Source organism: Musa acuminata, chromosome BXJ1-11, assembly GCF_036884655.1.
Source record: "Musa acuminata AAA Group cultivar baxijiao chromosome BXJ1-11, Cavendish_Baxijiao_AAA, whole genome shotgun sequence".
NCBI classification, from domain to species: Eukaryota; Viridiplantae; Streptophyta; class Magnoliopsida; order Zingiberales; family Musaceae; genus Musa; species Musa acuminata.
The window spans coordinates 168,189-180,768 of record NC_088337.1 but is presented as its reverse complement, the minus strand read 5'-3'; the positions used below and the strand labels follow the sequence as shown (position 1 = coordinate 180,768).

The following is a 12,580-nucleotide window of genomic DNA, read 5'->3' as shown; positions in this document are numbered from 1 at the left end:
GCAGCTTCTACATCAAAACCATCCTCTCCGATTGAGATTTTGGTGACTAACATGGCATTTGACATCAACTAATAATACCATATTCTCATCAACAAAATGGTATAGCAAAGAGAAAGGATAGGACAATTCTCAGAACGGTGAGAAGCATATCAAAAATAAAAAACATGCCTCAAGAATTTTGGGCTCATGCAATAGCTTATGCTATCTATATTCTATATCCATATCCTATATTGAGTTTGAAAAATAATACTCCACAAAAATCATAGACTAGAAGAAAATCAAATGTCTCACACTTCAAGATCTTTGGATACATTGGTTATGCACATATACTTGATCAAAGAAGAACCAAGTTAGATGACAAGAGTTCTAAACTCATTTTTATTGGATATGATGCTAAATCCAAGGTCTACAAGTTTTTTTATCCTAACAATTTAAAAGTTATTATAAGTAGAGATGTGGAGTTTAATGAATAAGGTACATGAAATTGGGAGAGCACCAAGAGCTACATAAGATGTACAAAAGTAAACAGAATTTGAAATTGCTTCACCATCATTATTGACATCATCATCATCATCATCGTCGTCATCATATTCTTCTTCTTCTTCTTTGCACAACTATCTTCAAAAAATATCCCAATACCTCAAAGGATAAAAAATCTAAGAGATTCATATGAAGAAATATATAGATTACATCTTATTTGTCTACTTATAGATAATGAACTACTTTAATATCAAGATGTCATGAAAAATAAAAAGGTAGAAGGATGCTAACGATTGAAGACATCAACTCTATTAAGAAAAACAAAACTTGATTTAGCATCACTACCTCAAGGACAAAATCTTAAATTAATGGTGAAGTACAAAACTAGATGGTGGTAAAGGATTACAAGCAAAAAATCTAACAACGACTATTATAAGGTATTTTATCTTGTTATTTGAATGAAAATTATTAAATTAATTACATCCATTGCCTCAAAAGACAATTGGTCAATGTATCAAATACACGTTAAATTTATATTTTTTAATGCTTTTCTTGAAGGAGAATTATATATATAGAACAACTATTGGGTTACATTAAAAGAGGGCATGAAGAGAGTTTTTAAGTTAAAAAGGCTTTGTATGGCTTAATGCAAGAACCAAGAGCATGAAATGCTAAAATTGATTTATACTTCAAGCATAATGGTTATGACCAATATCCTTATGGAAGTTTCCTTTATAAGAAGATAAACAAAAATATAGATATCTTACTTGTTTGTTTGTATATAGATGATGTTGTAACTCACTTATGTTTGGAGAATTCAAGTAAATAATGGTTTAAAATTTTAAAATGATTGACATTGCGCTCATGTCTTATTTCCTTGGTATTAAACTAACACAAACTAAGAAATATATAACATTTTACAAGACGTACATGCAAAGGAATTTTTCAAAAGATTAAAGATGGAAGATTGCAAACTCGTTAGCATATTTGTTAAATGTGGTATCAAACTTTCAAGATTAGATGATGATGATATAATTGATCCAACTTACTTCTAAAGCTTAGTAGGAAGTTTAGGATATCTAACTTTCATAAGATCAATATTTTATATAGAACCAGATTAGTAAACTGATTTATGTAAGAACCAAAATCAAAAGATATGAAGACCATAAAAAAAATTATATGCTACATCAAAAGTACTATAACTTATAATTTACTATATTTATTTTCTAATAAATTTTTACTTATTAGCTTTTTTGATAGTGATTAGAGTGGAGGATCAAAAAAGGACAATTAGCTTTGTATTTTATATGGATAATACTGTTTTCACTTGATACTTAAAGAAGTAATTTACTGTGACATTCTCTACATGTGAAGTGATATATATAGTGGTATCATTATGTATATGCCATGTTATAGGGCTAAGGAAGCTCCTAAATAAAATCAATTATGAACAACATCAAGCTACAAAGATAAATATTGATAATAAGTCAATGATTCCATTGGCCAAGAACATGATCTTCCATGAATAAAGCAAGCATATTGATGTTCACTTCCATTTTATTCAAGACCATGTTAAGGAGAAGAAAGTTTCATTAGGCTACATCAAATCTGATAATCAAATTAAGAATATTTTCACCGAGCTCTTTATTTTAGATATATTTTTCAAATGAAGATATCACTCGGAGGAGTATGTGATAAAAAATAAATTAAATTTTTGTGGGTGTTAATAGAATTAAACTTAATTAAAGAGAGGATTAGAATTTTTTTCATGAACATATGAATGAAAATAATTATAATATCTAGAATTTAGTGAGAATAAAGAGATTACATCATGATAAAATTATCGTGAAGAAAGATATTATAAAAATAATAAATCATAAGTAAATTAGATAGGTTATATAAATATACCCTTAACAATTTAAGTCTTGTAACTCTCATCTATAATCCTATAAATAATTAGGATTTATCATGATAAAATTATATATATATATATATATATATATATATATATATATATACTTTTCTTTTAAAAATAAAATTTTGCTTACCTCTTACATCATTTCCTCAACTCTTCCTCTTCAATTTTTTTATCGCTTCTTTACTTTTCCACGCCAGGAGGCATGTAGCTATCGTTGCCTCTACGTTTAGATGGCAACACTTGGTATTATGCAAGCTTGATCATCATGACGTTGCTAGTTTCTTATTATCATGCCTGAGGTGGGAGTAAATTAATGCAGGCGTTCGAAAGCACGGCTACTTGTAACATGATTTGTTAGTTCCTCGAAGTAGAACAATAGGGCTACATACCAAGGGACCAGTTAGCCAGTACTCATCTACTCCACTTGGAAGAGGGAAGGAAATAAGCATGGTGCATGTTTATGACTTACATTGCTGGAAAGCCAGTTGCTTTCTTCCACCGTCCCTCATTGGTGAACACAAAAGCTCTTGGTGCAGGCGCAAGTGTGAATTGTTTGATGAGATACTATGTCGAAATACTTGACTTAGTTCAAAAGCAATCAATTCTTTTTTATCAACATGTAGAGGGCTTAATAGTAGATGGAAAGTTACAAGGCAGTGAATAAATTTCGCATACACGCATACATATCAGAAGATTAATGCCTAGACCGAAAACTAAGTATTGTACTTCAAGGCAATCAGCTGAAATCATAATGCACAGGGAATGTTATGTGATCATGCAAGAATAATGCATGAGAGTTTTAGAAGAATAACATATATATATATATATATATATATATATATATATATACGAGAGAGAGAGAGAGAGAGAGATATTGCCTACCCCAAGGTCCTCCAACTCCTTCTTCATTGCTATTTCTGTATCAATGGCTCCCTCGGCAGCGCAACTCCTCCTCTTCTCTTTACTCATCCTCGGGTCTCCTGCAACTGCAGCCACATGCAGCGGTTGCTTCTCGCGGTCGAGAGCTGTTCACTATCCGGACTCCGATAGACGAGGAACAGAAAGTAAGTACATAGAAAGGAAGGCCCTACTGCTTGCGATTGTTCTTAATTTGCCTTTGCATCTCGTCTGAGCCTTTGAGGCGCACTTGTTTCAGCCGGAGCATGCGAGTATGGTGCCTTCGGAGCCACACTCTACGGTGGGGATGTCTCTGCAGCATCAAAGCTCTACAGAAACGGCGTGGGTTGCGGTGCATGCTATCTTGTACTTGACAATTCGATTTTAGTCCGAGTTTATGTTCTTTGTGCATTTCTCTCTAGCCAGCATACCTTCCAATCCCTTGATCACTACTAGGTCAGATGCACGATCAGAGGATACTGTTCCAGAGATGGGGTTGTCGTCGTCATCACCGACCACGGAGCAAGCGACAGTGCAGATTTCATTCTTAGTCAGCACGCTTTTGCGAAGCTGGGTCGAAGCGCCTCCGCTGGCGCCGCCCTTTTGGCTCTCGGTGTAGTTGACGTCCAGTACCGCAGGTGTGTGTTTTCTTACTGCATGGTAATGATCACCGTCACATATAGTTTGGCGGATGGTGACCGCAGGCCGGCCATGGGGTTTTCAGGGTTCCTTGCAGCTACCCGAAGAAGAACATTACGTTCAAGATGGATCACAGCAGCGACTTCCCGTACTACTTTGCCTTCCAGATATGGTATCAACAAGGAGACCGGGATATAGTCGCCGTTCAGCTATGCGAGGTGTTGTATGATAACACAACCTTCACCAGTTGATTCGTAGCATAAGAACAAATAGGTGGTCGGTAAACAAGCGTCATTTCTGTCTGGATGCAGACGGAGAGCTTGACGTGCAAGCTGGTGGATCGGAGCCATGGAGCGGTGTGGGCGGTGGCGATGCCACCGAGAGGGCCTCTCTCGGCGAGGATGCTGTTGAGTGGAGACGATGGCGATGTAACCTGGCTGGTACCGCCCTACGACGTACCGGAGGATTGGAGGGCGGGAGCCATGTACGATTCCGGGATACAAGTGTACTCCTAGTGCTGCTTTTTTGCTTCGTCACATTGAGACCGTGGCCATGCGTGCACACCTGTTTGCTTTACGGCTACGATTAACCGTAATATGAGTGCTGACTTAACGGAGGGAATCAAGTCGAGCACTCTCGTGCAATGTGAGCTTGCATTGACTAGTGTGGTTATTTTGACTTTGTGATGAGTCTCTCTTCCTAATACCTCATATTCTATTTGGCATTTGAATAAAAAAATTAAATTAATAAAATCACACACTCCTCTTTATATATATATATATATATATATATATATATATATAAATACATTTTGAAATGATGATTTATGCACTATATAATTTTGTTAGTGTAGAATTAAGGCGTTTCGAGGCATGGCTGTAGAACGTGCTGCCCAATTACCACAAATTTGTTCTCCAACCCTATTCTACTAATCCATGTTTACCTTATTTACATTAAGAGATTAGAGCTCCAAGCCTTCGCTTATTGTTTGCACATATGGGGGAACGTTTCTTTTATCACTAATGTTTATTCCGCCACGTAGTCGTTTGTGGCTGTGACTCCGAATCAAATTGCGCTGTAGCGGTTCCGTAGGTATTTCCATCTCCACGAGACCCATCTCGGCCCGGCCCATTTTATTCGATAGGCGACAGCGCGATGAAGAGATCGTGCCACGTTGGCATATCGGACGGCATATCCGCTATCCGTATAGTATTTACATTATATATATATGTATATACATATATCTGTCATATATATATTTATATATACATATATATATATATACATATATATACATATATATATGTATATATATATACTCTTTTCTATTTTTGCGTCGGCCGTGCGCTCAATTTTCCCTCGCCACACGTGCCGCCAATTAGGGTTTTCTTCCCTTGGTCCGCACGGAAACAAGCTCATCTAGCTGGTTGGGTTTTCCGACTGCCACCGCCGCCTCCTCCTCCTCCTCCTCGCTCTTGATTGCTCGGAGGTTGTTCTGTTCCTCGCCTCTTTCTCGACTTCTTTCCTCTGCTTATTGCTGTTTCAATAACCGATCGTAGAGCCTTTGCCCATTTTCTTCAATTATTGGGTCTTTCTCCTGATGGTATTAAGTTTTTCTGTAGTAAGCGTCGGTCTTCCTTGCGCATGATGGCGGAGGTGGTGTTGATTGAGGATATAGAAGCATCTGCTACGCGCCTTGGAATCGATCTTTCCTCGGTTGATTTGGACTCGATCCAACTCCCTCGTGGGGAAGATTTTGGAATCAAAAGGTTGTGTAACTTACCCTGACCCTAACACAATTATCTAGAGGGATCTCTTGCCTTTTGCGCAATGTTGTTTGTCTAGTGAGTTAATTTGTTCTTTGAAATTGTTTCTTTTGCAGCGATGATGATGATGATTTATATCAAGAGGACCCTCTCGAGTTTGAGGCTGGATTTGGGAACATCATTGTGGTCGACAATCTGCCGGTTGTGCCGCCAGAGAAATTTGAGAAGCTCGAAGGTGTCATCCGCAAGATATACAGTCAGATTGGCACAATAAGGGAAGGTGGAATTTGGATGCCAGTTAACCCAGATACACAGAAGACTCTAGGGTATTGCTTCGTCGAGTATAATACTCCTCAGGTAATTCATTTCAAACTTGAAAGTGGTTGCTTCTGATCTTCACATGATTTGGGTGTTAGACGTACCAATTATTTGTTCTGTGGTAGGCACAAGGACTTAGCAGGTGAGAAGGTGTTGGTGTTTTAATTTGTTTTTTTGTACATCTGATAACATTTACACTCTGTTACAGGAAGCGGAACTTGCAAGGGAGAAGACAAATGGGTATAAGTTGGACAAATCACATATATTTGCTGTTAATTTGTTTGATGATTTTGAGAAGTACATGAAGGTTCCAGATGAGTGGAAGGCTGCTGAAATTAAACCATACACACCTGGGGTACTTTAGTTCCTTTTCTTTGTGATCTTCTTTCTTGATGATTGGCTGCCTAAATTAATTCAGATTATACTCAGCAAAATATGCCAATCTTATTGAATAAGAAACGATGAGCAACCTTTTCTAGTGGTCATCTGCTTTTAAGGTTCTTCCAACATCATTTCTCCAATTCTTTTTCAGGTCATGAAGCTAGCAGAATTTAGGAGAGAGTTTGAGTCTTTTGTTTTGTGTTTCCATTATACTGAGAGACCCTTATTCTTTTATTAGTTCTTTTGGTACTCTCTTATTAAGTCTTGCTCTGAAGCTAGTAATTATTTACTTACCTCCAAGACAACAGAGCAAGAAACACCTATACTAACCAATGTTTCTGAATACAGCAACAGAATTGTGATTATCATTTTTTTACCATTTGTCAGGCTACCTCACTAGCAAACAGTAGGCAGTAAACTTGGAGTTTAATACCTAGGCAAAAGGTTGATGTGTGTTTTTCACTTTAAGTGCTTTGTGCAAGTAGTCTATTACATCATAATGGTGTGAAAGATGTGTTTTAATATGGTTTGCTGTTCACATGTTCCTTCTTCAACTATAGTTCAATGTACCAAAAAATTGTTTGTTATTCATTATGTTTGGGATGAAGTAGGCTATGAGCTGTGTTGGCATGATCTGATGAATTGGAAAGAGATCCTTCGAATGCAGGGGTGTGATAGAGGCTAGGAGAATTCTTTTGGTTATTGTTATCGATGCTTATTTAACATAGTTATCACTTGGAGTGAGGGAGGGAGGTTATGACAGGGAGGTTATGACCTGCTTTTTCATTGTTCAAAGTGGTTATGACCTGCTCACTGTGGGGACAATTAATTTTCACAAATTTAAGATGTTACTTAGTATATTCACACACTGAGAAGGAAAGAGAAGTTAGCAAACAAACATATTTGGCAAATAATTATTATTTTTATTAGCTTCCACAGTAATTTAGCCAAAAAATGCTTCAATAGCATCATTTTATTTATTTTTTCACAAGTGTTGGGCTATGAAGCACAAATCAAGTTCTGATGAAGGTCAACATCTTACAAAATTTTGCAAATTTGTCAACAACTTAGGTAGGTCCTGGACTTTCAAGAGAACCTTAGTTGAGAGGTAGACAAATATACCTTATGTTTTGCAGTTCCTATATAAATCACAATTGACCCTCTGGTATTCCTTTATGCCTGCACTATGCATCAATATGCATCCCAGATACACAGCATTGATGGACGTATGCAACACTACTTTGTTAATTATATAGATGAAGTGATGTGCGCCTAATGTATCTTTTACAAATGTTAAGAATGTGTGATGGGCTTTATTCATTTAGAAATGGGTAATTGATATTGGATTGTTTTACAATAAATTTTAGAATTGATGAGGATGTTCAATAAGAGCTGTTTTTGGTGTTTCGAGTTAGCTAGTAGAAGTGACCTCCCAGCTTTGTCAATATTATGGTGTGGTTAGTGTGTTCATTGTGTTCATATAAGTTGTGGTTTCTGTGTCAAATTGCATTAAAAAAGATAGTCATGTTATTTTGGTGCTGAAATAGTTTTTGATGTTGATACACCACGAGTTTTTTTTGTGTGCTTTTCATATACTTAACCTTACATTTTACTGTTTTCTTTGATATATATTTTTATTTTACATCTTATATAAATGGTCCAGGTGCCACTTCTGTGGTGTGACTGGATGTGTGTTTCTGGCTGGATGCGTGTTGTTGTCTAATGCATAACTTATTCTAAATGTGATGGATCATTCTTTTCGAAATTGTGTTGTTGTCTCGTGCATAGCTTATTCTAAATGTGATGGATAATTCTTTTTGAAAATTGTACTACTACAGGAAAATCTGCAGCAATGGCTTACTGATGAGAAAGCTAGGGATCAGTTTGTTATCCGTGCAGGTTCAAACACTGAGGTTTTCTGGAATGACCCCAGGCAATTAATGCCTGAACTTGTCCATCAGCGTCAGGTAAGAACATAAGTTCATTTCATTCAGGTGGCTGCACTTTCAAAATAAAGTATGATGAAAATTTTTTTCTTTGGCAGAAGTGAGTTTTTACATACTTGTGTACATGCATATACACATAATATATTGTAACTATCATGCTTTGTTGTTATTATTTTTAACTTATGGCCATCGCCATAATTTTTTTTCATCTTTGATTTTTGCTGCTGGTACTTCTCAAACTTTAACCTTCGCCAGATTGAGTTTGCAAATGAATTAGGGTGTTCTGCATCCTAGTAATGGTATTAGATAAAACGGCCTCTACTAACAGAACCAACTACAAGTGCTACATGGAATGTTGCATCCATGCCTGGAAGCTATGTTAGAAACATATTCATGTGACTGAGTCCGATTCTTTATTTGTAGTATTCCAATATCAACCAGTATCAGCCTTTTAAAGAAGTGGACCTATGAAGCCATCAATAATTCACATTCTTACAGCATTATGACAAAATTTAAAAAGATCTTATTCTATGCCCTCATATTTACATTGGCTACTTGCCAAATTGGATACTTACATAGACATCTGCATTGAATTCTTGTTTATCTGATCAAGCAACACTTTTTCCTATCAAAGAGTTGTGATTTTACACACACACTCATATATATGTGTGTGTGTGTGTGTATGTGTATGTATGTATATACATATATGTATGTATATATATACATACATATGTATATACATATGTATATATAAGGCGGCTGTTATATGTTTTAATTGTTTTTTATACTTGTCCTACAGTATTGGACTGAGAGCTTCGTCCAGTGGTCTCCTCTTGGAACATACTTGGCCACAGTGCATCGGCAGGGTGCTGCTGTCTGGGGCGGTGCTACTACTTTTAATCGTTTGATGCGTTTTGCCCATCCTCAGGTCTGAACTTCTCATAATATTTTCGGGGTTGCTTCGTTTAATGTTTTTAATGTGCTTGAGCTGGACGTCATAGTGACTAAAATGACAGGTGAGGTTGATTGATTTCTCTCCTGGTGAGAAGTATCTTGTGACATTCAGTAGCCATGAGCCCAGCAATCCTCGTGATACTCATGTAAGAAGTCATATGACTTTGTTGTCTGCTCCTTGTTTTGTTTTAGTCATCTCTGATTTTCATGCTTTTTATTTCAGAGGATTGTGATCAATATTTTTGATGTGAGAACTGGAAAATTGATGCGAGACTTTAAAGGAAATGTAGATGAATTTGCAACTGGTGGAAGCGGGGGTGTCTCTGGAATTTCATGGCCTGTATTTAGGTGGTGTTTAATGTTGCAGATATATATATATATATATTTCCCCTGATTCAGTGTGTTGCGTAAACTATCTAAGCTGTTGCTTTGCTTTTTCACTTGAATGATTTAGGTGGGGTGGTGGTAAAGAAGACAAATATTTTGCAAGAATGGGAAAGAATGTTATCTCCGTTTATGAAACTGAGACGTTCACACTTATTGATAAAAAGTCCATGAAGGTTGAAAATGTTGTGGACTTTAGTTGGTCTCCTACTGATCCTATACTAGCCCTATTCGTTCCGGAGCTAGGTGGTGGTAACCAGCCTGCCAGGGTAAACAGAACTTCTATTTGGATTCTGTTGCATTAGTATTTAGTTTGTTAAGCTGATGATTATTCTTTTCACCAGGTTAGCCTTGTCCAAATACCTGGCAAAGAGGAACTTAGGCAGAAAAACCTCTTCAGCGTCAGTGACTGTAAAATGTACTGGCAAAACAATGGAGAATACCTGGCTGTTAAGGTTGATAGGTATACTAAAACGAAAAAGAGTACATATACTGGTTTTGAACTTTTCCGTATCAAGGAAAGGGATATCCCAATTGAGGTCCTCGAACTTGATAATAAAAATGACAAGATAGTGGCCTTTGCATGGGAGCCCAAGGGCCACAGGTTTGCTGTCATCCATGGAGATGGTCCTCGGCCTGACATTAGTTTTTACTCTATGCGAACCACCCTGAACATCGGTCGGGTCTCAAAGCTCACAACTCTCAAGGCCAAGCAGGCCAATGCACTCTATTGGTCTCCTGCTGGACGCTACATAGTGCTTGCTGGCCTGAAAGGTTTCAATGGTCAGCTAGAGTTTTACAATGTTGATGAGCTAGAGACAATGGCGACAGGCGAGCATTTTATGGCCACTGATATCGAGTGGGATCCCACTGGAAGGTAAGTGTTCTGTGCATGTTAGGTCTGTGTGAAAAGCATTTATATCATACTTGTTACATTTAGTGTGTATTTCGCCTGTTGTAGATATGTTGCGACCGCTGTCACTTCGGTCCATGAGATGGAGAATGGATTCCATATTTGGTCCTTCAGTGGAAAGCTGCTATACCGGATATCCAGGGATCATTTCTATCAGGTGAGTGTGTGATTTCTTTATGGGAAGGGTATTTTTTCGACTTAAGGGTGTTGTCTAACTTGGAGAATTTTCTATTCAACAACAACAAAACAGTTTGAGTGGCGCCCTAGACCACCTTCCCTCTTGAGTGCCGAGAAGGAGGAAGAGATTGCAAAGAACCTGAAGAAGTACAGCAAGAAGTATGAAGCAGAGGACCAGGATGTCTCCATGCAATTGAACGAGCAGGATAGGAGAAAGAGGAAGATGTTGCAGGAGCAATGGAATGAGTGGGTAACCAAATGGAAACAGTTGCACGAGGAAGAGAGGCAGCTGAGGATAGAGCTGAGGGACGGGGTGGTCAGCGATGAGGAGGAAGAGTATGAAGCCAAAGAAGTGGAAGTCGAGGAGGTGTTAGACGTTACGGAAGAGGTTGTCGCCTTCGACTTGGATCAAGAATAACGACTCACAAACTTTCTTGTAAGGTTGATTAGGACTCATGCTTCTTGAAGCAAGAGAATGTCTTAATCGAATCTATTAAGAGGATTCTGTGAAATTTTGGTTCCCTGGATTTATTCTGGTTTTGATATTTTTTCCTCATGTTGTTAGTTTTAGCTGTGGTTGGACAGCACTCCTGATCAAATGCTTAGCAATTTTTAAACTTTGTTGTTTTTAACACGTGTTGATTGTACTGTTGGATGTCACATTTCTTTCTCTCTGTTCATCAGTGGTTGATCATTCTGCCGTTTAAATGGAGTTGCAGGCAAAATCATCTTCATTTTCATTCATTTTGATCATGTTCGAAAAAATTGAAATTATTAAATCGTCATCTTGCAGCCTCCTTTTTCTTTGATCGGAGAGCAGAATCATTGTCATTGCCACCAGATTCATGTTCTAAATACAAGAGAGCATACGCAAATCTTGGGAGGATGAACACGGGCATTATGGACTGCCGAATCCTGGTAGCAAATTTAGAGCAACCAGGCTTCTTCGAGCAAGATGAACAGAATGGTAGTATCGATTAGGGAGGGTTGTTTTGGGAAAGATGAAATCAAGACAAGGACTGTTGGGTAAATTTTTAGCAATTGGTCTGCATTATTGGGGAAGATCAATTCAAAGACACTGTCAATAGACAGAGTGGAGCTTTTGGGGAAGATGAACACAAAGGGGCCGTCCAATATTGGAAGTAAATTTATAGCAATCATACTCTCGCATCTTTTGGGAAGATGAACGCATGCAATATGGACAAGGGTGGCTTGGGAAAGATGAACTGGTGGTAAATTTATGTATCTATCGGACTCTCTCTCATCTTTGGGGAAGATGAGCATGAGATGCGAGTGTCTGATACCAGAAGTAAATTTATAGCGATCATCATACTCTCAATCTTTGGGAAGATGAACGCATGCAATACTGACCAGGGTCGCTTGAGAAAGATGTACTGTCCAAAGACTAATTTATGTATCTATCGTACTCTTTCATCTTTGGGGAAGATGAGCATGAGACGCAGGCAATATGGAGTTGTCTAATACCAGAAGTAAATTTATAGCGATCATCATCCTCTCGTCTTTGGGGAAGATGAACACAGAGGCAGACTGAATAAGGGTTCTCATTTTGGAGGAAGACGAGCACAAAGACAATAAATGTGGATAGGAGGGAGCTTTAGGAAAGATGAGTCGATTATAAGCTGTCCAATGCTAGTAGTCGATTGATAAGAATCGGACTATTATTGTATTCGGGAAAGATGAAAACAAAAGGCATTATTATGATCAGTAAATTTATAGCAATCAGACTCTTACCATAAAAAATAAGAAGATAAAAACTAATCATCAGTATCTCGGCACTTATAGGTTC

The 12,580-nt window shown here is 37.6% G+C and overlaps 2 protein-coding genes across 2 annotated transcripts; both read left to right on the top strand.

The window, feature by feature from the left end:
• Positions 1-3,323: 3,323 nt before the first annotated feature.
• On the top strand, positions 3,324-4,543 carry LOC103970810 (expansin-like B1). Its single transcript, XM_009384739.3, has 5 exons — positions 3,324-3,462; positions 3,555-3,661; positions 3,752-3,933; positions 4,020-4,152; positions 4,246-4,543. The coding sequence occupies exons 1-5, from the start codon at positions 3,324-3,326 to the stop codon at positions 4,447-4,449; spliced, it is 765 nt and encodes a 254-aa protein (XP_009383014.2). The 3' UTR covers positions 4,450-4,543.
• A 726-nt stretch (positions 4,544-5,269) lies between these two features.
• On the top strand, positions 5,270-11,433 carry LOC135596700 (eukaryotic translation initiation factor 3 subunit B-like). Its single transcript, XM_065088773.1, has 12 exons — positions 5,270-5,423; positions 5,557-5,703; positions 5,817-6,057; positions 6,227-6,373; positions 8,238-8,366; positions 9,145-9,273; positions 9,362-9,445; positions 9,523-9,647; positions 9,754-9,952; positions 10,028-10,560; positions 10,645-10,753; positions 10,847-11,433. Exons 2-12 carry the CDS (start codon positions 5,579-5,581, stop codon positions 11,189-11,191), a joined length of 2,166 nt encoding a protein of 721 aa, XP_064944845.1. The 5' UTR covers positions 5,270-5,423; positions 5,557-5,578; the 3' UTR covers positions 11,192-11,433.
• The last annotated feature ends 1,147 nt before the right edge of the window (positions 11,434-12,580 follow it).